The 25,294-nt window shown below is 37.5% G+C and overlaps 1 protein-coding gene across 1 annotated transcript in view; it reads left to right on the top strand.

The window, feature by feature from the left end:
- The first annotated feature begins 22,571 nt into the window (after nucleotides 1-22,571).
- The window catches only part of USP34 (ubiquitin specific peptidase 34), a 110,003-nt gene continuing 107,280 nt past the window's right edge, over nucleotides 22,572-25,294 (top strand). The window contains 2 exon segments of the mRNA XM_014966347.1: nucleotides 22,572-22,750; nucleotides 22,753-22,814. Of these exon segments, the coding sequence (XP_014821833.1) occupies nucleotides 22,717-22,750; nucleotides 22,753-22,814 (96 nt within the window). The 5' untranslated portion in view covers nucleotides 22,572-22,716.

Raw genomic sequence — 25,294 nt, 5'->3', positions numbered from 1 at the left:
GGGGGGCGACGGTTTTCGGGTACCTAATTTTTTTCCCCTCAGCGGCTGCCGGGCTGTGAGGGAACCGGCGCCTCAAGGAGCCCGGGCTCGGCTTTGCGAGGGCCGGGCTGACGGCGGCGGGGGGGGAGGGCGATGGAGCTGCCGGGTGCTTCGCTTCGGGGGTGGTCTCTTGCCTCCTCCCGAAGTTTCCTCTTTACAGGTGTTGCCTAAGGAGCCAGGAGGGTCGGAGGGTTAATACGGCGGGTATTCCCCCTGGCAGCGCTGGGCTGGGTTTGCATTCGGGGCACGAAATCCCCTTTACCCCTATGCAGTAGGCCTTGTGTATCCCTGGGAACCTGCTCTCCGTCCTCCCTGGCAGGCAAGGTACCTTCCCCGCTTCTCCGGGCCTTGCCTCTGTGCACTGCTTCATGAACAAGGATTAAAAACCATGATTTCTAGAGATGCTGGGGAATTTAATGAACTTACCGGTTGAAGTTTGTGATTAGCAGGAAGTTTAGCTATCTCCAATCTTAAGCATTTTTCCTGGTTGCACACTGCAGTCTGCTTAGAGGCAAATTGTGTTCCAATAAAGTGAAGCAGAGAATGCTTCCTAGAGCAGGATTTGGATAGAGTTTTCTTAACTCTTGTGAGGTCCAGTTGCATGTGGTGTGTGTGTCCTAAGACGTATGAGTAGATACTATGGTAGCTGAATGTTGGCCTCTTTCCTGCTGGGGAAATATGATATTCAGTGATGGCCAGCGTTTTATTTGAAAAGTAAATACGTATGTGTAAAACTAACTTTCAGGAGAGCCCAGAGGCTGGAATAAATCAGATTAAAAGGTTAACATCAGAGAACTGTTGGGTTGTTAAAATTGCTTGCCAAGTTTGGCTAGGCTTGCAATTCCAATATCTTGTTTTATACAATCTCTGTGATGTTTACTTAATTTAGCATGTGTATCTTATCTTTCTCAACTGGAGAGGTGGGGAATATGCTGGTATTATAGATTGAATGCTTATTTAAACAGTAGGTTCAAAATAAGACTAAACTATCAATGGTGTACTGATGACAACTGCTTGTTGGAATAGATAATTTTGCTTGGTTTTGATGGATTGGTGGATTGATAACTAATCATTATTTAAACTTGATCAAATTGATATGATCAAGCAGAAAAAAAGTTGTAACATTAAATGTGATGTTCCAAGAAATCTCCGAAATCCCATTGTGAATTTATTTTTAGAACCATTTTAAGGTAATTGGGCAGCTAGATATTCCTTTATAGATAAAGCAGTATCTCAAATCACTTTAATATATATTTTTTTTAATATATAACTAAGGTATGGATACTTTAATGGTTCTGTATAATTTAAGATATAAAGCTGCTATTTCTGAAAAAGAAATTTGACTTTAAAAGTCAAATTTATTAGGGAAATTATGCACTACTATTGCTATATAGTTAACTTCCAAAAAAGCTAGTCAGTTAACAGTAGATGTGGCACACTTTAAACATAACTATTTCCTGTGTGTGTTTGGATATGAAGGTATATATTATGGTGCATTGTGTGTGCTACCTACCTTCTCACTGCATGAGAATGAGTTATGAGGGAGGTAAGCTTTCTTATATAACTTCAAGTTGTGTTTTTTGCAGTTCTTAAAGTAACAATTAAAGGTAACATACAAAAATAATGTCAGGCCTTGGTTTTTAAAACACTGCAGCAAAAATGAAAAGTGGTAGTAAAGAATGAGGTCATGCCCAAAATGTGTGAGCCAAAGACTGCCAGCAGTTTCCTTTTCTGCCCGCTGAGCATTTGGGATCGCCTCTTCACTGAAACTACTAAAGCAGTGTTTTGAAAGAGGTCCAGGAAACATAATCTAGTTTGTTTTAGAAATTTCTTGCTAAACTAAATATTTTTACACAGAGCACGTACTGCCCTTTGTCTTCATTTACCCTGATGTTTACAAAATAATTATTTGGTATCAATTGTATGACAGGTCACTTAGAAAGTGAATTGACTAACAGCTCTTAATGTACTGTTTTGAAAAGAACACGTGGGAAGCTCCAGTGTTCTTCAGAAGTAGTTACCAACTTACGGATGACAGAAGGATGGAATTTAACAATTCTGCGAACAGACAGGCATCTTTTTATTATCAGCATCTTCATCCCACTGTAAACTACTACAATATTAATCCACACCCCATAACAATGTGCAGAGCTGGAGCTTTTGGCTAGCAGTGGCCTTGTGTAGGCCCAGGGTTATGTCTTGCTAGAGCTCATTTCCTTACAAAATGCCAGGTCCTTAGGCCTATTTTGTAGCAGATAGTCAATGGGCCTGCTTCTGTGGAACTCTTAAAGGCCATCTGAGATCTTGTGTAACTGGAAACCTGTAGTTTGAAATTAATTTTTGGTCATTAGATCCATATGCAAGTGAATATATATTTAACAGAAGGCTTCGTTGCTACACTTAAGCGTGAGAAGCAGGCAATGTTTTATGGACAGAAGCAGCAATATCTGGTTTGGTGGTTTTTTTTCTTTTACTCTTGCAGCATCTTTATTTTTAGTATTTGATATGAAGTATGAAACCCAGTAAATTCCCTGATCTTGAAGTTATTTCCTGATAAGTAGTAGTTTCATATTCTTATTTGATCCAGGAACTCAGTAAATCACATATTCCTCTATGAAATGTCCAGGCTTTAAAGCAGTTTTTGCATTGAAAGATAATCTGTTGTTCAGTCAGAGTAAATAGTCTATAATTTCTCGCTAAGTGCTCTAGGTATGTTAGCATCACTTATGTTTTCCCAGGCAGGGGTTTAATAGGAGTAAAGTCTTTATATCTGGTCTGATTTCTGAATTAATTTTCCACAACATAAGCATTTAGTAGCTTTAAATAGAAAGGAAAAAAAGAAAAAGGAAGATACAATTGTTTACTTTTTAAGATAAGGGCACTTATTTACAGAAGTCTTAAGAACAGATTCTCATGGCATTAATTAGAAGGACTCATTTAAATGTATATACTTTGTACAGGAAAAATGCGTGGAGGACATTATATGTTTTGATGTTAACTTACAGTATTCTGTATCCCAAAATGAACCCTGATATTGACACACTGTGCATTCCTTGGTTTCTTTGGATGCCAGTTCTTGTCAGTCTAGGAGGGATTATATTGAGTTTCATTTGTTCTTCAGTAATATTTACATTACTCTGCTGTCCAGAGGCCCTGATCAGGCTAGTTCTGTTTTGGTAGGCGCTGCGCAGATATCCAGATAGTCTTAACCCTAAAGTAGGACAGAAATTACAGAAATATAACAATAAACATGGATTTTTGTCTCAAGTCTTTTACACCACAGTTTTGCAAGTTGCTGTGTCAGACCTGGAGCCACAGCAATAGTTTGAGCTACCTGTAGAACTGTGCTATCACTGGACACTTACACAGGCTTCACTTCAAAGTATAGAGTACCTGATGCTCCGTGATAAGTATTTGTTGAGTGTAAGATTGTCATTGCCTGGGAGTGCCTCTTCTTAGCTTAAAAGTGGAAATCGAGTTCTCAGACTGGTCGTGAGTCAGTTGTGCTCGGAGTCCTGGCTGTGGTACGTCCCAGAGAGCCTGACTGGGCTTGGTTGCCTGAGAGGCTTTCCTTTGGGACTGCAGCTGGGGTTGACATATGTTGACTTAAAACTCTGTAGATGGTTTTGGTTGAGATTTGTTTTCTTCTTTTTGTTTGGTTCGTTTTTTATAAAAGTAAGGAAAAAGAAATTACGGCACGGATAGTAGGTTTTATTATACAGCGGCTGTTGTGGGTTTAGGCAGCCTTAGTAAGCCTAGGATATTCCCAGTTCTTGCTTTCTGGGAACTAGGTTTGTTTTCTTCCCAGCATTCTGCTTCACTTGCTTCGATCGTTACCTCTTTAGTCCAATTTTTTTTTTTTTTTTCCTAGCAGCTCCAAAACCTTACAAAATCAGTTCACGTTGACGAGTAGAGATTTCTAGGTATTATTCTACTACACAAGCTTGCAGGCCATTTTTCTCATTACATTTTCTCTTAAACCTTTAGGAAAACATTAAAAAAAAACCCCTGAAAAAACCAAACTCACACAGTGTACTCAAGTACAAGAGATGGATGTAGACTAATATTACGGTTTTCTGCCCGTTTTCACTGTCAGCTGGAAGCAGAAGTGCTCCCAATGTGATCAGGTCTATAAAACACTGGAGATACTGGTGTGTTTTACTATTTGTATAGCTTCAGGGTAGCCCTGAATTTGGATGCTGAAGATGTTTGACTTGACTTCTTGTCACGTAATTCTGGCATCTAGGAAGTACAAAGAGTAGACTTAGAGGTTGAGTGAGGCAATGTTTACCTTGAGGTAGATAAGAACTATTCCAAAGCATTGCAGCATTCAGTTTGCTCTTTGGGATCTGGAAAGTATGAATATTTTATGCTGTGAATATTCATGTATTATTTTAGGTATTGAGTATATGTTATAAAAATATTATTACAAATACTGCATAATTGACACCACTTGATTCACAAGAGCTGTTGTTACTTGTGCAGTGGTTGCCTGTAAGCTTTCTTTTTTTGGCCTTTTTTAAAGTTTTATGTATTCTTTCCACTTACATGACATTTCCATGTTCAGAAACTCTGTGGAGACTCTATAGAGGAGTTATTGGGGTAACTGCCCAACTTTATTAATCTTACTGTCTCCTATTGAAGAAAAGAAGCTCAATTGCTTATGAAATTAAACTTCAGTGATTTTTTTCATTTTTACTTTTGTCTTTGACCCTTTTTAAGGGGATGAGCAGCCAGACTTAGAGGAAAATGAAAATAACTTTTCCTTTATAGAAGTATTGCCAAATTGTAGTTATCATGGACTGTGGTGAAGTGCTACTCCAAATGAATCAGGGTAACCAGAGAAAAAAATTGGAAGGAGGAACTTGTATGCTTTCTAATGGTGAACTTTCTAAAGCAAAAGAGAAGGTTACACTAAGATAAAGAAGTTTTATCTTATTGGTCGTAATTGTAAAGCAGTTGAAGGAAAAACTCTGTGACTTTAATAGCTAAAAGGCTTCTATTTTTGGAAAGATATTTCAGCTTTTATTATGTGCAGTGATTTTGGTTCATGTTGTTTGATGTGATCAAAAATGATTTTGTCCTGAAACTTTTCCTGTCCAGGCTGCTGAAGACTGGTTCTTTCTCATTTCTCAAGCTGCTTGATCACTGATGCTGAAGATTAGTTACGTAAATCCCATTCTGCTGAATTTTATTGTGACTTATGGACTGTTTACATGTATTTACTGAGATCTTTCTGTTTGTATGTAGGGAAATCTTACGTTGGGTAAGTACTTGTTACAGTATCCTGAAAGCTTAAGAAAGCCGTGGAAGCTAATATCCTCACATTAGTTATTGCATGTAATATTAAGGAAATTAATTCCTTTATAGAGGTTCTCAAATTTTATGCTCTTGGTGCTCTTGGCCTTCCTAGTAAGCGGCCTGCACAGCGTCTGCAGTTATATTCCTGCTTAGTTATTTGAATAACTTCAATGAAATTCAAGAATAAAAAAAAAAAGGGATGTTTTTCTAAGATACTTGATTAGTGTAGAACTTGAAGGCATCTCATTCCCAGTGTAAGAAAACTTCTGTTGGTGGTTTTTTTTTTTTTTTAATGCCTTCTGGTGCTGTATGGCTTTTCCTCTATAAGGACAGTTTTCAAGTTACGGATGTCCCAAGCAGTTTCTGAGATATGTCAAAGATAATGTGTTTTAGGCTATACTGGATGTTGTCAGTGTCAGCTCTTGAGAGAGGCTTCCTGCTGTAGGTGTCCTTGGATGCTCAGGTGATGGGGAGCATCATGGGATGTTACCGGTAGGAGGATGCTCGGGCTGGAGATTCCGAGCGGCGGTGGAAGGGGCAGTACCTTGGAGAGCAGACGCTGGCCCCGCTCCCCTCTGCCTGACTTGGGGGTGACGTGTGGGCTTTCGGAGGACCCAACAAGTTTGTCTTTCATAGGGGCACTTGCATGGCTTCTGGGGATTGTGTTACTCTCTTTTAATTTGTAGAACTCCTTTTTCTTGTTTTTCTTCCATGTGAAACAGTAAAATATATTTCTTCATTGTTAATACTGACTTTTCACCTTGTGGCTTTTAATTTCTTGCTACTTTTGATTTCTCTCTGTCACTGCAGTTTGCTTTTGTCTTCCTGTGTTCAAGTAACATTGAGTCAGAAAAGCAGATTTTGCTTCCTGGAATCATGCTCCATGGACAAGTGATGAACAATCTGCAATTTGGCATTTTAGAGATTAGAAGGGGAAAGCAGTGTTTACTACTGGGTTCCTATTATTTCTTGTATTTTCTAATTTGAGTATTTAGTTTCATCTAAATACTTGATCAGATTCATACTCTATCCTGCACCTCATCTTTGTTGCAACTCTTCTATTAGCTTTTGAAGTTGTTATTTTTTGGTGCTCATGATTTTTTTCCATTTCTGTTTCCGTTCTGCTTATTCGTATGCTCTTTCTGCTCTTCCGTCAATCCTCCACCCTGCTTAATTCTTCAGTGTTGCTTTATTTATAGTTCTGTGTCTTCATATTACTGTTCCCTTTAACAGGCTTCCATAATAGATGGAAGTATTCTCTTGTTGACTGTTCAGGTCTGATTAGGAGAAGATGAGAAATACCACAGTCAGAAGTTGCCTGTAGAAGATGGCAGTGCTACAATTGTGTCTCGCTGCTTCCAACAAGTCCTTAAGTCTCCCACTGTATAGAAGAGAGACTCTTACTGAGGGAGAGAGAGATTCTCTGTATAGAATGGCTTTTATTATGTACTTTTTTTTTTCTTTTTTTTTCCCCATGTAGCTCATCTTTTAGTTGTACCAGCTCAGGTAGCTAATAAGTGAGGATTTTTGCAGGCTAAGCTATGTATTTGTAGTTGTCAGGATGCTGGGACAACCTGGAAAATAATCTTACCATCGTCCGGAGCAAGTAATTGTGATAATTACTGAATGCTGCTTATACTAATAATAGCATGCTGCAATTAAACATGGTTGTGGCCATTTAATTTCTGTTGTTTAGGCATATGTTGTGGTAACTTTTTTCCATTTTGTGTAGCAAATTGGCAGTGTCTAGAATCTAATCTGTGAAGAGGTGAGAAGCCATTCTTTTCACTTTCTTCCTTTCATTGTGTGGGAATTATTTTGCAATCTGAATGCTAAACATGGATATAGAACTATGAGAATCTCTGTGGTTTTCTTGAAACTTGGTTACAATACCCAGGTTATTTGTAGTTTTACAAAGTGTTACTTTGGGGATTTTGCAGATCTGGCATGTGTGGTAAAAGGTGAACTTCTTGAGGAAATTTGCTGCAAATGCATTACAGCTATTTTCAGGTACTATTAGAAGAGGAAATGCTTGCCCTGTAAATAACACTTCGACATCACATGGAAATTGAGGCTTGATTTCTAGATCAGCATCCATGCAGATCATCGGTTCCTGTCTAGAAAGTGGGTGGCAAAGCTTTTTTTGCCTTTCTTCACACTAGATTAAAGAGGCCTCCAGTTCTTTGCACTATTTTATTAATTGAATTCCACTTGAGAGTTTTCAATCTATGTAATGGTATACAGGAACAGGGAAAAGTTTAGGATGAAAACTAAAGGAAAGCAGGGCTCTGTGTTCTTAAATGTTAGCCAAAAGGCTTATTGTACACAGTGCTCTTAAGTACTATATAGATTCCCTAATAGCTGAGAATGTGCTACTTCCATACCTGCTGTGCTATTGAGCAGATGAGGATGGTTTCTTGTCGTTGCTTTTTGGCAGGTTTGTGAGGAACAACTGAAGCACTGGAGCTTTCTGCAAGCTTTGAAAAAGTTGGGCATGCAGTGTGGTGTTTTGTTTGGGTCTTTTTGGTTTGGTTTGGTTTTTTTCTTCTTCCAGCTATAGAAGTGCATCATTTTTAATTTTTTACTTTCTGTAAAACTAGTACCCTCAAAACATGAAGTATTTCTCTACACTTACAGGAGTCACGCTTTTTAAGCTGCAAGTGTTTCCTGAGGAGGTAGTCTGTTAACCTCCTTCGTGTTCCTCTGTAAGAAATGATGGGTACAAGAACTGTACAAATTGCATGGTATTGGTGTGTGTGCTTTATTCTATGTTGTGCAATACTCATTGTCTTTATCTCTCTATTGTACTTCCCAACTGATTTTGGGGGGATTTGATAATCTTTAATGACAGCTTAATTTCATTTTTAGGAAGTGGTCAGTTGCCTTTTTATTTATTTGTTACATGTAACTTAAATTCTACTTAAGTTAAAATACAACCCCCTTTGTTTTCACCACTAGTGTTTTTTTTTTTTTTTTTTTAAATGTATGTGGCAGGGTGTGACCTGAAAAAAGTAGTGTTTTTCTGAGTCCTCTTTTGCCAGTAGTCTCTGTGTTTTGCAAATCTACTGATCAGGTCTATTTCTGGGCATCAACAAAACTGACAGTGCTTTCACTTCTACACTCTTTCTGCTTGTGGAGCTATGAACAGTGCTGGAAATGGACAACGGCATGTTTGCAAGAGAGGACAACTGCGGAAAAGCTGTAGAAGGGCCAGAACATCAAAATCTACTGGGGAATTTGGGAAATGTTCACTGTAAAAGGCTTACAGAGTACAGCTTATGCCACCCTTTTCAGTCACTTGTTTTTTTGGACAGGAGAGGTGTACGGTGGAATTACGTTCTAGGCTAGCAGTCATCAGTTGGTTAAGAGTCTAAACAACTTTATTTTTCCTTCTTGGAACTCGTATAGGACAGTAGTGGGGAGTGTGAGCTTGAAAGCTCAATAAAAGTAAGTTCTTTTACTTAGTTTAAGGATGGTCAATGCAGTAGATTCTTCACTGCATGTGCCAGTTTCTGACTTCTTTCACAGTTAAGAACGTGCTATTGCTAGTTTACTTATGGTTGAAGTAGGTTATGGTTGGTTGGGTTTTTTTCCCTAAGATACTTTTTTTTTTCCTTAGTCTTTGAAACAAATTTTTTTACCATAAAGTGTTTAAAGTCATAAGTCTCAATCTGCTGATGTAATATTTAAAGTAGATTAGAGTCTGGTCAGGTTGATCGGATTTGAGATTGATTTTCATCACTATCTTGGAAACTTACTAAGTCATAACAACAGTGCCAGTTTGAATCTTTTCTAAGTGAATTGACTTTGTGTATTGTGTCTAGCCATAGTTACAGGTATTGAACCTGTGTGCACTTGCTGATATGTGCCTTGCAAAATACTCATTTATATCAAAATGACACCTGTAACTACATTTTCTGATTGGGGGGGATGCTTGTCATGAAACTTATCTGCTGTCTTGGATATACTTGTGTAGACCATAGACATTGTCCTCAGCTGTCTCTTATTTCTTTCAGTCTATTGGTTTTAAAAAAAATATATATATAATTCTGCTTTAACCAATAAATTACTGAATACACCACATCTTTCAGTGAATGATTAAATGCAGTTTATCTAACAGAAGTGAATGCAAAATTTGAAAGTTGCATATGTTTGAAAGTTGAAAGAGAATCCAACTTTGCTGCTTGCCTATCCCTCCTCAATATTTTATTCTTCTTTTTGAATGAAAGTTGCTTGTGTTGGTGTTGATGAAAACAAATAATGCCTTGGAGTTCAAATGCTCAGGAAGTTCTTCCTGGGCTTTCAATGAACTGCCTGAAGCTCCATTTAGTATAATGACCCGTTGACCATTTATCCATCTTATCTCCTTGTTTAAGGAGATAAATATACTTTGTAAGCATATACTCAAATATACTTTGTAAGAAATAAATTAGTCATATTTGCCTCTCTCAGATTTTTTCCCTAAAACCTGGAGCACAGTCATTAGGTGCTTCTGTGATAAATCTACTCATAGTCTGTTGCTTTTTATTGGCTGTGGTGGCTCAGGTGTGGGCTCTGGCCTTTTCTTTCTGTTTCTGGGTGTGGGGGAAAAAACTGTTGTTGTATTCTGTAACTGATTCATATTCTGCCGAGTAGTACAGCTGAACTGATTTGCAAGGTTCTGTCTTGAAAATAAAATGCTTCCTGGAGTGTGTGTTTTAGGGTTTGCTTTCCTTGCTACTTTTAATTAAGACTAATAGAAAACCTCTTCAGCTTTTGGAACCTTGTTCTGGAACCTCATGCAGTTAAATCTTTGTTCTACTTATAAAATAGTTTGATAAACTTTGAGTTCTACATTTTCACTTCAAAGTAGTATTTTAAAAAAAGCCCAGGGGTGGAGTATTTAAAGAAAAGTCATTCAAAACCAGATTCATTCAAGCGCTGACATTATTTTCTAAGTTATTAAAAGGAAGGAATGCAAGAAGTACTCTATTTTAAATGGAAGGTAAGCAAGCCTTTATCAGAGCAATAGTTTTGGCATTGGCAGTGTCAGCCCTAGCTGTAAAATTTACCTTGGGGTAATTAATGATATGCTAGGAAATTCTGGTTTTATGCAATGCTTGTCCCATCCTGAATTGATTCCTTAAGAAACTTGTGGCCATTGTCAAGATATGGTGAGCATCCTGACTCTCTGCATCTACCCTACATTTTGGTGATGTCAAGTAGACTTGATTGTATGGGAATACTACATAAATTATGCTGTATTTTTTTTTTAATGAAAAGAGGCACTATAACAGCTTTATATTAAAGATGAAAATGCCGTCTTCCCAGAATTGTAATGTCTGATCTTGGAGTCAGAGACAATTTACAATACTGTGTTAAAATAGGACTCTGAAATAAGACTACTACTGTTTTTTATTATTCTCCAGCGAGCGGCACAAATGCTTTGAAATTGCTTTATAGGTTTTTTTTCCTTAGTAATACGTAACTTGCCTTTCCCTGGAGAGGGAGGGCTGCAGTATCTTTGCTGCTGAAAATCCCGAGATAATAGAAGCATTAGGAGCTACAGTGCAAAGATACCACAGATTTTTCCTAGATGCCTTCTGTTGGATGGGACTAACACTGATCCAGAGCTGATAAACCTGGATCCGGGCTCACCCATGCTGCACCACCAGGCTGCTGCTCCTCTCACCCAGGCGTCCATGGAAATGCAACAGCCTGGACATGACACCGGATTTGAGCGGGCTTTGTGCGTTCCTGCTGTGTGGTGCTGGTCTCAGTGAGCCCTTCCAGAAGCTGGGGGATTGAAAATGCTGAGACTCCTGGTGGGTCTTCTTGGGCCAACAAAGCCAGTGCAGTGTGCACATTGGCCCACTTTATTCTAGTCATAGCCACATCATCCACAAGCTGATCTTACATCATTTGTACTAATGTGATCAGAAAAGCCATAATCTCCATTACAACATTACAAAGTATTTCACTGATGCAAGCTTGTTCTGCTCCTTAAATTTTTGGTGGTAGTCTTACACTTCTCTGTATCCATGCCACTCCATGCTGGATGTGATACTGCTGCTTCTCCTGCTGTTGGCATAACCCAACCTGAACTCTATATTTCATACACTCACATCTAGTCCAGATTAAGTTTCTGCTGCTCCATAGAACTGCATGGATTCAGCATTTGTGAACTTTGAACTGTGGCTGACTGGATGGGAGCAGTGTGGTTCGGGCAGCTCGGTAACTTAGGCTTTGCTTTGTCTGAAAGGTGCAGTGCTGCTTCTGGACATGAACTGGCCAATGAAGCAGCAGAGTTGTGTTTCGTGTTTGAGATAAATAAACTCTTAGATATGCTGAAATATAATTCATCCGGGTAGTTCTGGGCAGAACCAACTCCAGTGTGCTGGGTAAATTATCATCTCATAATTGAGATTTGACTGTATTTAAAGTTTCATGTAGAACTGTTCTCCTTGGAAGCAGCTGCTGTTGCATGTTCTCTTTGGAAAGGTGAAAATCATAAGATGCTCTTAATAAGGATAATTGTTGGCTTAAGTAGACATCTGTGGCCTTTTTAAAGGGGGCATTTTAACAATTGTGACCTAGCATCCTGAAAACTTCAGGATGGCATCACTTTTGAAAGATAACAATTCTTAAATTTCATACAGCTTTTCAGAGCCTGTTCTGCTGCAGACTGACTTAGTTTATTACAGTAAAAAGGAAAATAAGTGTTTGCTGGAGAAGATGTGGGAGATTGGAAAGGGAAATACACATTAAGAGAATGAGATTCAAAGAGAGAGAACTTGGTGGTGTTGCAGAGAGACAGGGAGATGTATAAAGGTAGCAATTACCTAAGATCAGCTGATTTTCCCTGTTCTGGTGAAGTTGTATCTTACAAGTGCTGTCTATCTGATGGACATACCAAGGCTTGTGCTACTTGTATAGCTATGCTATGCACTGGAATACTCAATTGAAGCTCTTCAGGCCTTTTTGATCTCGTGGTGGCTATAAAGAATTATGCAGGTGCTGAATAACCAGCTGGTGACTGATTTTGGGGACGGTTGGGGCACCAGTTGTAACTGCTTTTTCCTTGCTCTTTTGAATAGCTTCTGTATTTCTATTCATCACAACACAGTATTGCTTAGACTTGCAAACCTTTGTCATATTTGTTGAAATTGCTTTTATGTTCAAAAGTTTAAGTGTCTGACAGAGGTCAGTAATGTGATCGCAGTTTGTTTTTCTAGGGAAATGAGACTTTAAAAGGCTTACTAATTTCTGACTTTAAGCCATTATGTCTCTGTAATATTGGTTTTGTAATCTCTGTGTATTTTGTGATCAAAAGCTTGCAGGAAAGAAATAAATTTGCCAAGTTGGGGTATTTATAAATATAAGAAAATTTGAGTTCCATTGTGTGTTATGGGATGGAAGTGGGCATAGTTATCCATAATGCAGTGCTGTAGTGATATGATGAGGGTGGGCATTGGCAGCTCAGAGTCATAAAGATAGCATAAACACACTCAGAAGCACCTTAACAATACAATGATAGAATTTATTACTACTGTGTTTTGTGTTAAAGATCTCATTTTTTCTACGTTAACCTGGCATTTGAGCAATGTTTCTAATACTGGAGAATTAACGTGCTTTTATTATTTCATAGTACACTCTACAGTAGTATTTCAGCACTCTTTGGTTACATGTATCTAGACAGTGTTCCGGGGCACTTTTATTTTGTGGAGACTGAGGAGTGAAAAGGCAGCTTTTCCTCCCTGAATAGTTGTAGAAGAGCTTGGACAGTTAAACTCTTGCCATTGAACTTCAAGCTGACTGGGTCCTTTTAGACTCTTGTCAAGGGTGGCTTTGTAAATGTCTGGAAGATCTCTGGTAAATAAATCTAAGACATCCATGAAATGTTAATAATAAAAAAGGAGTAATTCCGATAGATGAGAGTAGAAAGGGAGAAGGGGACGCTAAGCTCTGTGGCGATCATCTCATTTACTATTGATCATAAACAAAAAGAAGCCCCCTACGAATAAGAGAAAGCATTGCAATGCATGTATGTATAAAAAAAGTATTGTGCTGCTTCTGTGTGAACAATGGTACTTGAAGATTAAGTATATATTTCTTTCAAGATTAGTATTATTGTCCCTAATACTGTTTCGTTTAGTGTATGGCTGTTTCCTCTGCTTAGTCTGTATCAGGGAACAATTTCTGCGAATAATATCCATTTTGAAAGTGATCTACTCTTTCCCATGAGAAGCTGATATCAGATGAGGCTTGGGGGAGAAAGGGGAGGGAGCAGAATCTGTATGCAACTGTACCCTGTTGCAGTTTTAAATATGTAGAAATTACAGTTTTATATATTAAAGCATATTCTGTTGTTTACTTTTTACTATTTTATGTTTCTGAAAGTAGAGAAAGTACTTTGAAAAAAAAAAATTTTTACTTGCCATTTGATTTTGTACTTGGTGTGATAAGTGACCTTTGGATATAAGATATTCCTTGCAAGTCTAGCATGATAGTTGTCCTTGAGGTCTAATTACAGTCTGTTCCTCTAGCTCTGAAGTTCTTGCTAAAAATGCACTTATGATCTGAGCTTCGTTTGTTCACAGTTGAAATTGTACTGCCCCCTTCTTTGCAGTTGATTTATATTTTTCTCATCTTCTATAATTTTCTTGGTTTAGTAGCTTTATTAATAGGTTTTTTTCTTAGCTTGGGAGATTGCGTTGTTTCTGGTACTATGATACACTTTGAGCAAATCACCCTTTTGTGGAAGATTAAGTAAATCACACAAGTTTTCATTTAAAGCTATCCAAGTAAAATGGAAGACTGAGGAAACGGTGAGGAAATGTTCTTTTTTCTGAAATGTTTTACATTTTTACTTTGACTGTCATGTGTTTTGGCTTACCATCAGCTACCTGAATAAACAATCACATTTTAAGTATGTCTGATTTTATTTTTTTAAAGAACATCTGAAAACTTATACACTAGAAAATGGTAAAAAAAAAAAATCAAGTAATATTAATTATCACTTCGGGTTAGTCAAGCAGTTCAGCTCTTTCTTAAATGGTATTACTGTGACAAAAAAATCTCTAAACCACTTTGTAAAGATTCAGTTGAAATGGGGCATTGCAAGTATGCAGAGACCCCATTTCTTACATTATATTTGTAGAATATATTTAGCTGGAATTTATCTGTACACTAATCTGTCTTCTTTCTGCTGGTTAGTTTTGTCTTGTTAGTTTTGTCTTGGATGGATCTGTTTAAGGCCTTCACAGTTCTGGTTTTTTCATACTCTGATAGTAACTGTATCTTCAATATCTTTGCCTATAGATGAGCTGTATGAGGGTGAAGTTACTCTGGCTGGGGTGGGGCAATTTTCCTTTTGCTGTCGCTGCAAAGGTGTTTTACTTCTCTCAGCCTCACACTTCCCTTCCCAACCAACACCCCTGCTTCCATAGCTGCCACCCTGAGTATTCAGTGGCTTACAAAGCCAACAAAAAAGTGAGTAGTTTTTTGTTAGATTGGTAAGTTGGATTTGCTCAGTCCCCAGTCTGGCTCTCTGGGTTCCTGCAGGAGTGCTAATGATCATTAGCAGTTGAAATGCAAGGGCTATGGATGCTGTTAAATAGTGTGGACTTGAACTGGGTTATGTTGATCTTGAAATTGGATCTAGTGTGGGGAAAAGGTGTTTGTCTGTGTGGAAAGCAAGGGAGAAAAGGAAAGACTGGAGGGTGAGAAGGTCTAAGAGGCTTTAATTGAGGAAAAAAAATTTGCTAGAGCCAATTTAAGGAAGGAGAAGGAAGTTGAGCCCAGAGAGCTCAGGAGTAAATTAGGGAAGGCACTCTAACATTGCTAGCTTGGAGAAAGGAGCCTGGAGAAAGAAGCAGCCACTGGAGTCAGGGGCGAAGGAGCTGAGCCTGGAATTGGTGTGCTACTGCTAAATGTGATACTAACGTATCATGGAACGACTGGCTGTAGAGCTCTGGAGCACATATTATCAGTTCTTATTGATGAAAGCACACAAGCTGCCACTTTGCCATGCTTCAGATGCTCTCAAAGCACAGAAGTGTGCCTTAGCACGTCCTGTGGGAATCATTGCCTTAGGTATGGAACTAGGGGTAAGTCTTATCCACCAAATCTAATTTGCAAGAAGGGGGCTTGTCATGGTAAAATTTTTTGAAAAAGTTTGACATTACAAAAATTTGACATTATTACTGCTGGTTTTGAAATACTGGGGAATGTGGGAGACTGGAGAGACAGCAGATTAGGAGGATCTAAGGCATGCAGGATGCTTGAATATGGGAATGACTAAAGGATAGCGCTTTATTTACAAGTGGATGAGTCTATTTTAACTACTGGCCCATTCAAGGTAGAAGAAAACTAGTTTGAAAGGAGGCACACATCAATTGGAAGTGAAATCATATGCAGCAAGGGAGCCCTTATAGAACTGACTGAAATCAATGAATACACAGGGATGATAGTGAGTGCATTTGTTCTTGTTGCTTTTCTGTCTGTAATTATTTCAACTTAAAAAATATTACAAAGGCTTCCTAACCAATTGTTGCTGCTCTTCAAGTTGCATGTGTCCCTGAAGAGAGGTGCTGTCAATCAAGAGCATCCACAAAGTTGATACCCAGAATAAGACAGGAACTTGAAAGCCTAAGATTTAAACTTTGGTTGTGAGGACATAAATTAGCTGAGTTGAAAAAGATAATTTCTGCTAAGGCGCAAAAGAGAGAGCTTCAGCTAAGGTCCAGCAGCAGAAGCCCTGTGGGATGTGTCACTGCCCCTTTTGGTAGTGACACAGACTTAGATCAGCTTAAATTCAGTGGAATGCAGCAGCCTCAGTGGGATCACTCCTGTTTAGAACTTGCTGAGTATTTTCAGGAACAGGAACAATATTATTTCTAGGTACAGAAAACAGAAGGGAAATAGTGTATGTAGCCACTATATTAATTAGCAACAATTAGTAAATAAGACCAGTTGAAATTGGCCTAGATGTGCGATGTAGAATGTTTAAACAGGAGAACCACAGGTTTCTCCAACTGGTGCGTATACCTCCCAACTTTTTTGACCTGGGTCATATGCTTTCAGTATTTCCATAACTTCTACATTCTGTACACTTTATGTGGCAATTGTAGCTTTTAAGGGACCAGTTTACTTAATTTTCAGTTCTTCAGTTTTTGTTGATCTCATAGAGGGAAATTTGAGAGCGTTTCAAACTAGTGCAGTGAAAAGGCTGCTCTGGAAGTTGGGAGCTACTGTGCTACTTGTGACTGTGTGTTTTTTAAGTAGGGTGGTGTGAGAATGAAGGAAGTTTTATAAATGTGTATTTAAGATCCTATGAGTTAGAATTAGGTTTGTTGCTACTAAATTATTGTCAACAGTTTTTGTGTCAAGTTTGAAGAAATTCATAATGAAACAATGCTCACAAAATTCAAAAAACAAGGGTTTTATGAAACTTTTATGCTGGGCAAGTCTTTTTTTGTATACTATCTATGGTTAAGGATCTGTCTTTTGTGGTCAGCTTGACCTAAATTGTTTTACGGAGTTGTTGGTTTCTTCAGCACTGTGCTTTGGTCTTAAGAGAGTCAAGTGTCATGGTAATTTGTGGTGTTTAAATTAAAAAGTAGTATCAAGTGATACTCATCTTTTAGTCTGCTTGCCAATTTTGTACTTTGTCCAGTGTTAGGTAGGGATCTTTAAAGCTGCCTAGCTGAGAAACAGAAAAGTGATTTTTAAAGTTTAATGGTATTCTATTGAGAGACTGCTTTTTGTGTATTTTTGGTTTTGTGTGTGTGCATATATATGAAAATATGTATGTTTGTTGCTGTGGTTTAACCCCAGCCAGCAACTAGGATCATGCAGCCGCTTGCTCACTCCTCCCACCCCTCCCAGTAGGGTAGGGAGAAAAGGGGGGTGAGGGAGGAACTTACGGGTTGGGATAAAGACACTTTAATAGAACAGCAACAGGAGAGGAAAATAATAATATTAATTGTAATAATGGTAAAAGTATATTCAAAATAAAGTGATCCAATCAAGTTGCTCTCACCACCTGATGCCCACGCTGTCCCAAGCAGTGTTTGTGGATTCCTGCCCCCCGGCTAGCCCCCATTTCTATACTGAGCATGACACCTATAGTGTGGAATATTCTTTTGGCCAGCTTGTCCTGTCTGTGCTCCCTCTCAGCTTCTGTGGGAAGCTGAAAGAGTCCTTGACTAATGTAAGCATCACTTAAAAGCATCTAAAACAATATGTGTTATTAACATTATTTTCATACTAAATCCAAAGCACAGCAGCTGCTGAAAAAAAAAAAATTAACTCTATCCCAGCTGAACCCAGGATAGTATGTGCATACGTAATGTCCTTATTTCAAAGAAGTCACAATTTGTTTTGTGTGATTATTCTCTGAAGTGATACTCTTCTGAACTTTACTTTCTGATCTGTGCCAGAAGACTTTCATTAGCTTTAGTTGTTGGAAACTTATATTGATAGATCACATAGGACCTCGCAACACTGAGGCTTGAAAAGAGATTGAGGTAGGGGTTCTGAAGAGCTTGCTTCTGTTAGAGAAGCTTTCCCACAAAACTTGCTTGTGTAGTAGTTTTTTAAGCACGTAATACCTGAAATCACGGGTGAAATATGGGAATGAATACTATTTTTTTTTTATAAATTAAATGGTTAACTTAAAAGGAATGCTGACATTCTCAATTTGTGTAGCAATTAGATAACTAGAAGTGTATAGAAATTTAGGACAGGGAAGAAATGAGAATTGCATTGATAGTTAAAGGTATGTGGCCAGTAGACAGAATCCAGTGCCCTAATGATTGGGTGATGCGTAAATGGAGAAGTAGACTACTACTGATGTTTGGCTTATTACAGTGTATAAGCATTTTGGGACATTTGAAATTGAAATATTTGGGTTTTGAATTCAGTACATAACTGTTCTGTTTTCCAGCCATAATAAATACAGTAAGCACTTATCTTTTTGCTAATTAGTGATTAATTTATGGTTCAATGTCGGTATAAATGTCTATATTTGAAACTAATAATCATCAACTTAGTCTGAAATAACGTTATACATACCCTGCACATTGTTCTTATCTTGATAGTTTTGCTGTGGGATTTTTTTTGGTATTTTTCCCAATCTTTATCTGATCAGAAAAAGGAAGTTAAGGTTTCATGGTCATCTCAAAATGCAGACTTTTAAAATCAGGGGGAGGGGGAAGCACCTGGTTAATGAGTAGAATTTTTGAAGAAGATTCATATCTGAAAGTGCACAGCAGTCATTAGTTCCCAGTGCAGCTTATGAATAGTAGTTCCTAAGAAGAAGATTAGAGGAAAGGGCTGTTATCAGTCAATAATTTTCACAGCAGTATTCAAGAATGCTGTGCAGTTTTCTGTTTTCAAGTAAGTTGCATCTAACCCCTACCTCTGTTTACTGAAGCAAAAAATACGTAGATTTGGTTGAGGACTTCAGTTTCCAATGCGAAGATATATTTGCAAAATATATTTCTCTATTTTTCATTATATCAAAGATAATTTCTAATAAAATAAAGCAGTCGCACAGTTTTTTTGCTAATAGTATGTTTATGTTTTTGTTCTCTTTAGTATCAGACATTGAAGGTGCTGATGGGTTGCAGCTCAGAAAGGAACATGCCCTCAAGATATTTGCTTACATCAATTCCTGGACACAAAGGTAATTTTGGAATGAGTTTGAGTGTTGATGATATTGGATCTCAACAATAGATTTCCATTTTTAAAAAATACAGTAGAGCGAATTAGAATGGGCACGTTATCAAGGTGTAACGAAATGATACGTAGAGAGTGAAGGACATGTTAGTACTTATAAAGTAACAATAAACAGTGCATTTTGGGCACAACATACTGAATCAGATTGGTATTTTGGATGCTGTAATAATTGTGCAGCAATTAGAAGCTATATTGCAATGACAAAAAATGCTTTAACATGAAAATTTCTGATCACCTTCTGTGGGGGCCAGGGTAGAGTAAGAAGAATCTAAGGAGAGATCACTCTGAATGTGACCATCATAGTAAATTTTTCTCAATTGCTGATACTCAGAGTCAAGATGACAAACGATTGTAGCTCATAGCTGCTAAACTGATACAGAAGATCCTTTGCACATTGTCTTAAATCAACTACGTTATTCCTTTAAATCTATTATTTAAATTACTGTTGTTGTTTTTTAAAAGTAGTTATATCAACTGTTCTGCTTACCTCACACCTACTGTTTTTATTTCCAGTACAAGGAATTTGTACGGATATTAGTTTTTAGGAAGAGTCTACAATAGGGACGTTTGGAATTTAGTGTTCAGCAGTGGTCATAAGACCAAACTGAATTGAAAGAAATATTGTAAACAGCATAGAGAATAAATTTGAAAAACATTATTCTGGTGTTTAAAAAAAAAAAAAAGAAAAAAAAAGAATGTTACATTTTGGATACCTGTAAAAGCAGAGTCACCTTCTTCCTCATTCTGCCCAAAGAAACACTCCAAGCAAGTTTGTTATCTTTTGCAATATGCTGTTAAACACAGAGAAGGAATTTTGATTTAAAATAAATGGCAGCAACAGAAACCAGAACTCTGTCATTTCTTGACAGGTCCTAGATATGAAGTTTGTCTGCGAGCAATCGCAACCTAGTCATTTTCCAGGTCATCATCTGTTTAGAGTTTTGTCCTGTTCAACAGCTATAGCATGACAAATCCAACCTGAAGAAAAAACAAAGACTGGCTAACATTTACCTCTTTATTTTCTTCTGGTTTCTTTTTACCTTGCACATGTATGGTTGCATACTAAGAAAAAAAGCATCGAAAGCAGTCCTTAATGTATTCAAAGCAGAGTCTAGCAAAGAGGTCACAAGGAGGAGTTTTACTTTACATTTTAATTTCATGTCCTGTTTCTACTCTGCCAAATGGGCTTTTGAGAGTTCTGCTTGTTGTTTTGTGCTTGAAGCCTTCATTAAGAACTATTTTACTTTGTTACCTGTAGTTTAAATCTCTGCTTTCCTTCAGAGCATCAGTTGACAATTCAGCCTGAACAATACCTTTTTCTTCCATCTGTACGTTGTTTTTCATTTTCAGTTTCCTTCTGGAAATTACGATGTTCAAAGAAGTCATATTTGTACCATACTTGCTTTTTCATAGATTTTTAATTTTTGGTGGAGCTCTTCTTCCTGTGAACACATTCAGACACACAAAGACTTTGAGGTTTTGCACATACCTCCATCTCAGGGGGAAAAAAAAAAGTGCCTTTGCCCCATAGGGACTTCTCCAATGTTGGTTGGCAGTCAAATGCAGATATATGAGAAGTATTCACCAGACTTTTTTTTCATTATTATTGAGAATAATTTGTTATAGCCAAGTGGGGTAGTAATTTGTAGGCATAAGTGATGGACCTAATGTACTTTTGTTTTCTCCAAGGATAAATGGTTGAGGATACACTTGGTTTTGCCTGCAATTTTTTGTCGTCTTTTGTTAATATGAAAATACATTTACAAGTAAATCACAAAATCTGTTTTTCAAATGAGTAAAGACACTCTGCTTACCCAATATTAAAAGAATTTTTCTTCCTGAATAGATGGAATAAAAGGTTTTAGATGCTTCCATCACTGTATCTGTGCTGGAATTGGAGAATACTGAATGTTATCTTTGTCTAACCCAATGGAAAAAAAACCCCACCCTGTATTCCAAACTTACATGCTTTAAGAGCTGTAGTTCAAGGGCATATTTGTATTCCCTCAAGAGAGGCAGAACCCTCTACCTGTGATAGTTCTGAGTTCTGTCTTTGTTTTCCCTTACAAATTATAATTTATTAAGCCCAGTTTCCAGATCAAAGGCTATGCTTTGCAGGAGAATTTTTTAATCACTTCTCATTGATGGCTTCTTGCTCTATCATTTGCCTGCTAATTTCTTTCAAAAATGGTAATTTTTGTATTATTTTAGTATCTGAGAACTCTAGTCATGGACTGGAGTCCACTGTGTTCCATGTAACTGGCGAAGGGTCTCTACTGCAAGACAGCTGCCAGTTTATATAGCACTTACATCGTTCAGTAGACCTTGAGTGAGAAGAGCTGAGTCCACCTCAAAGATTCTGTTACAAGCGTGTAGCCTTTAATTTTAGTCATCACTGCTTTCTTTATTCTCTATGTTCTCCAGGATTTAGTTCCTTTTAGAGGAATGTCCTCTGCCTTTTGTTCAGAATGAGGAGATCACTTGTTTGTATGGAAGAAGCAAATGTTCCCAGACAATAAGTTCTAGGATATCTGTCTTGGGGGGTTTATGCACCAAGAATCTCTTTGACATACATGTTAGCCTTGCTCACAACTAGAGCTGTGTTAGAGAGTTTTCTAACTTGGTGATTTGATTGATTTTTCTTCTTATATTGATAAAGGAATGGTGTATCATTTCCCCCCTTGTTCTTTACAATTTAAAGTATATCAGTAGGTATTCAGAGGAATATTCTCTGAGCCTACATAGTGAAGGAAGTAATGAAGTTATTCGGTACTGCTTTTTCCCTTATGGGTAAAGGGTACCAATATGCATGGAATTTCTACCAAAATAAAAAATAAAAGGAGTGAGCTTAAATATTCAGTTAAAAATACAATTATTTTCCAGCCCTGTTGATTTAAAAATAACAATCTTACACAGCCTACAAGCATGTCAGGTGGTTTATTGCAGTAAATATCAGTAGAGAAAACCAGGTGAAGAAATGAATTTGGGAACATACTGAAGAACGCTGCTGCTTTAGTGGTACGGTGACCTCGCCCCTAAGATGTCTTTTGTATATTTTACTCACAGTAGGAGCTGCTAAACCATAAGAGGGACTTCATAGTTTTGGTAAGCATTTGGAAGTAATGGGATGTTCACAGGGTTTAAGGAAAGCTTTGTGACTCCCACTTGCTGCTTTATAGAGACTGATTTATTTGGATTTCCTTACTTTCACAGGTCTGTCAAATATTTTGTTGTTTAAAATGTTTTAATGCGGAGAGTCCTTTTGGTCAGTTACCTGTTCTGATTTTAGCAACTTCAGGGATTTTTATTTTTATTTTCTGTTTTCTTACAGACAATGTCTGTGCTGTTTCAAGGAGTATAAACATTTGGAGATCTTTAACCAAGTAGTATGTGCGCTTATTAACTTAGTGATTGCCCAAGTTCAAGCTCTTCGGGACCAGCTCTGTAAACATTGCACTATTAATATAGATTCAACATGGCAAGATCACAGTAACCATGCTGATGAGCCCCTGAATGTAGAAAGAGAGTCTCGTGAAGAAGAAAATGGAGAACGGCAAAAACCTATAGAGAAAAAATTAGATTCTGGAAGAACTTGTATCCTGACAGAGGAGGAGTCTGCAAAGAACACTGATACTTTTAGCTTGTGGAGCACTGATGAGAAGGAAAAGTTGTTGCTGTGCGTGGCAAAAATCTTTCAGATTCAGTTTCCTCTGTACACAGCTTATAAGCATAATACCCATCCCACAATAGAGGTATACCTTATCTTTATGTGTATATTTCATTATTTTGTGAAAGGTTATTTGTTCTCATGTAATGAGTAGATTGTGTGTTTGATGATAGTTGCTTTCACACAGGATGGGCAAATTGAGCTCTCCTGTTGACTTCAGTAGAACTTTTCAGAGAAACTTTTTAAATGACACATACTCTTACACTTTCTTTAAAATATGCTTAATTGTTATAGGTAATATATTGATAAGTGTTGGATGGAACTGTACACTGAATTATTGTACTGTTTAAATAACAGGAAGGCAAAAAGGGGACTATAGCGAAGCCTTTCTTCCAGAAGGTAACCTGTTAATAGTTTATTAATTTCTTTTCATTACAGTCTATGGTTCTAGAAGCAAAGCTTCATAATCTAAACTTTGTGCAAGACCAAACTTGTTAGAACAGCTGTTTAATTGACTGGAATAACTGAGCTCTACACACGTAGCTTTGTTCTATGGTGCTGACTTTTCTCTGTGATATTTGTTATTGCTACCATTCACATTTTCCATAATTTTTCTGAAAACAACAACAACAACAACAAATATTCAAAAATAATGCGGTGTATAATTTCTGAAATAAATATGATGTTAGCATTTCCTGGTTGAAACAACATAATTCTTGGAAAGGCTGGGTTTTGGTCCAATTTATGGTAGTCTAATAAAAGGCGATAGTTAATAACAGTTAATAACACTTCTTTTACAATATTTATGTGCAAAGGTGATGTATATTTAGCTATAAGACAAAGTTAGGATTTGTGGATTTCAGGTTTCCCATCATACATTTTGGCCTGCCTTTTAAACTTTCACTGTACCTAAAGAAAGCTGTAGTTCAGCCTCTGCAAGTAGGAACTCTAGAGGGTAGATCTATCATGTCAGTTAAAAAAAAAATTAAAGAATCAATGACTACTGAAGTGATTTATCTTCTGTACTCCTATGAGACGCCTACTGAAACTAGCTTCATAGGAATATGCAATGAACAATTATGGAACAGCTCTTCTATGTGTATGCACACTCACTACTTTTAAATGACAATTTAATGTATTTTTTTTCTTCCCCTTCAATTTTGCTTCCAAATGTCAAAAAGAAAATCTCAGAGTGCCTGGTGGGATTTCTTTTTCACTTGATTGCAGCTCTAGAGTGATTTGGACACAGATACACTGTAGACTGCTGTCCTGTGACTGGCTATTACTCTAGACATATTGGTATATATCTTGTTGATATATATAATTAGAATTATTGAATACATTCATTAGCTATCCTAGAAACTTAACTTAAAGGGAAGCTGAGAATGAAAAACACTTTCCTGAGGTACAGACAAATGAAGGAAAAGTTTTTTACTTTTCTGCTAGACTTTTTGTGTTTCCAGGTGTACGTTAGGGTGGTATGCAAACCTGACATACTTGTGTACCTTCTTCCTTTTTGGGGGGGGGTGGATTTTTTCATTTATATTTAAAAGGTCCCAGTATCAGTCATTTTTCTCACAAACTGAGATTTGCTATATTTAGGAAGCATTAGGGTTCTATTATTCTAAAGTAACACTCTTCACTGTTTTAATGTCAAAACTTTTGGCCACCGTGAGTAACTCTTTTACTGAAGTGTAGAGTTTAATTTTGGATTGCAGTCTAGAGCACATCTTAGTTGAATGGAGACAAATTAGTCCCAGTAATGGGAGTACTTTTTGGTTTAGATCAGGCTGGAACTCAGTCCTCAAGGGATCACAAAATAGAAATCCCTGTTTTAAGTGTATCATCTATACTTGCAAGCTGAACAGATTCCTGAACAGACCAAATCTGTTAAGAATTTGTTGGGAGAAGCTTGTGTAGCTCTCCCTGTAAGCATATCTTTTGCCCTGGAAAAAGGGACGTTCTCTTATGTAAAACAGATACCATTCTCACAGACTTCAGAATTTCCTTGTTCTAGATTCTTGAGATGAATTTACACAACTTCATCAAGTCGTCATATCCAGTTAAGGTTTCACTTTGCCTAGAAATGACTGTCATTTAAAAATTTTCAATGTAAGGCTTTCACAAGCTACTAACACCTTCTGGTAACGATTGGTGGTCAATATTACTGCCACTGCTCTGCGTGCACCTCCAAGATCTTTATTCTTAATGACAGAAGTCTTGAACTCTGATCCTCTTATCAGGTGCTTGCCAAAGCCATTTTACGCTTTCACATCTAATGCGGAAGAAAATAATTAATGTGAAAGTAGGTTTTCCCTGGTTTAGGGGTTCATGAAGTTGAGTGAAAATGACTGACAAAGTGAGATTGGTTGGTAGTCAAAAGTCTGACTGTACATGGTCCTAGAGGTTCTCTCCTTAAATGATATGGGCTAAGAATTATTTTTGTCTCTTATGATGTTTTTAAAGTGAGAGAGTGAAGACCATGGAAGTCTGATTGGTAGCCATAAGGGCTGTCTACTCTTGACAGCAGAAGCTACCTTAAACAAGTGGCCTTGCAGAGGGCAG

The sequence above is a fragment of the Calidris pugnax genome, unplaced genomic scaffold, assembly GCF_001431845.1.
Source record: "Calidris pugnax isolate Ruff unplaced genomic scaffold, ASM143184v1 scaffold31, whole genome shotgun sequence".
In the NCBI taxonomy this organism is placed as follows: domain Eukaryota; kingdom Metazoa; phylum Chordata; class Aves; order Charadriiformes; family Scolopacidae; genus Calidris; species Calidris pugnax.
This window is presented reverse-complemented; position numbering and strand designations above follow the sequence as displayed.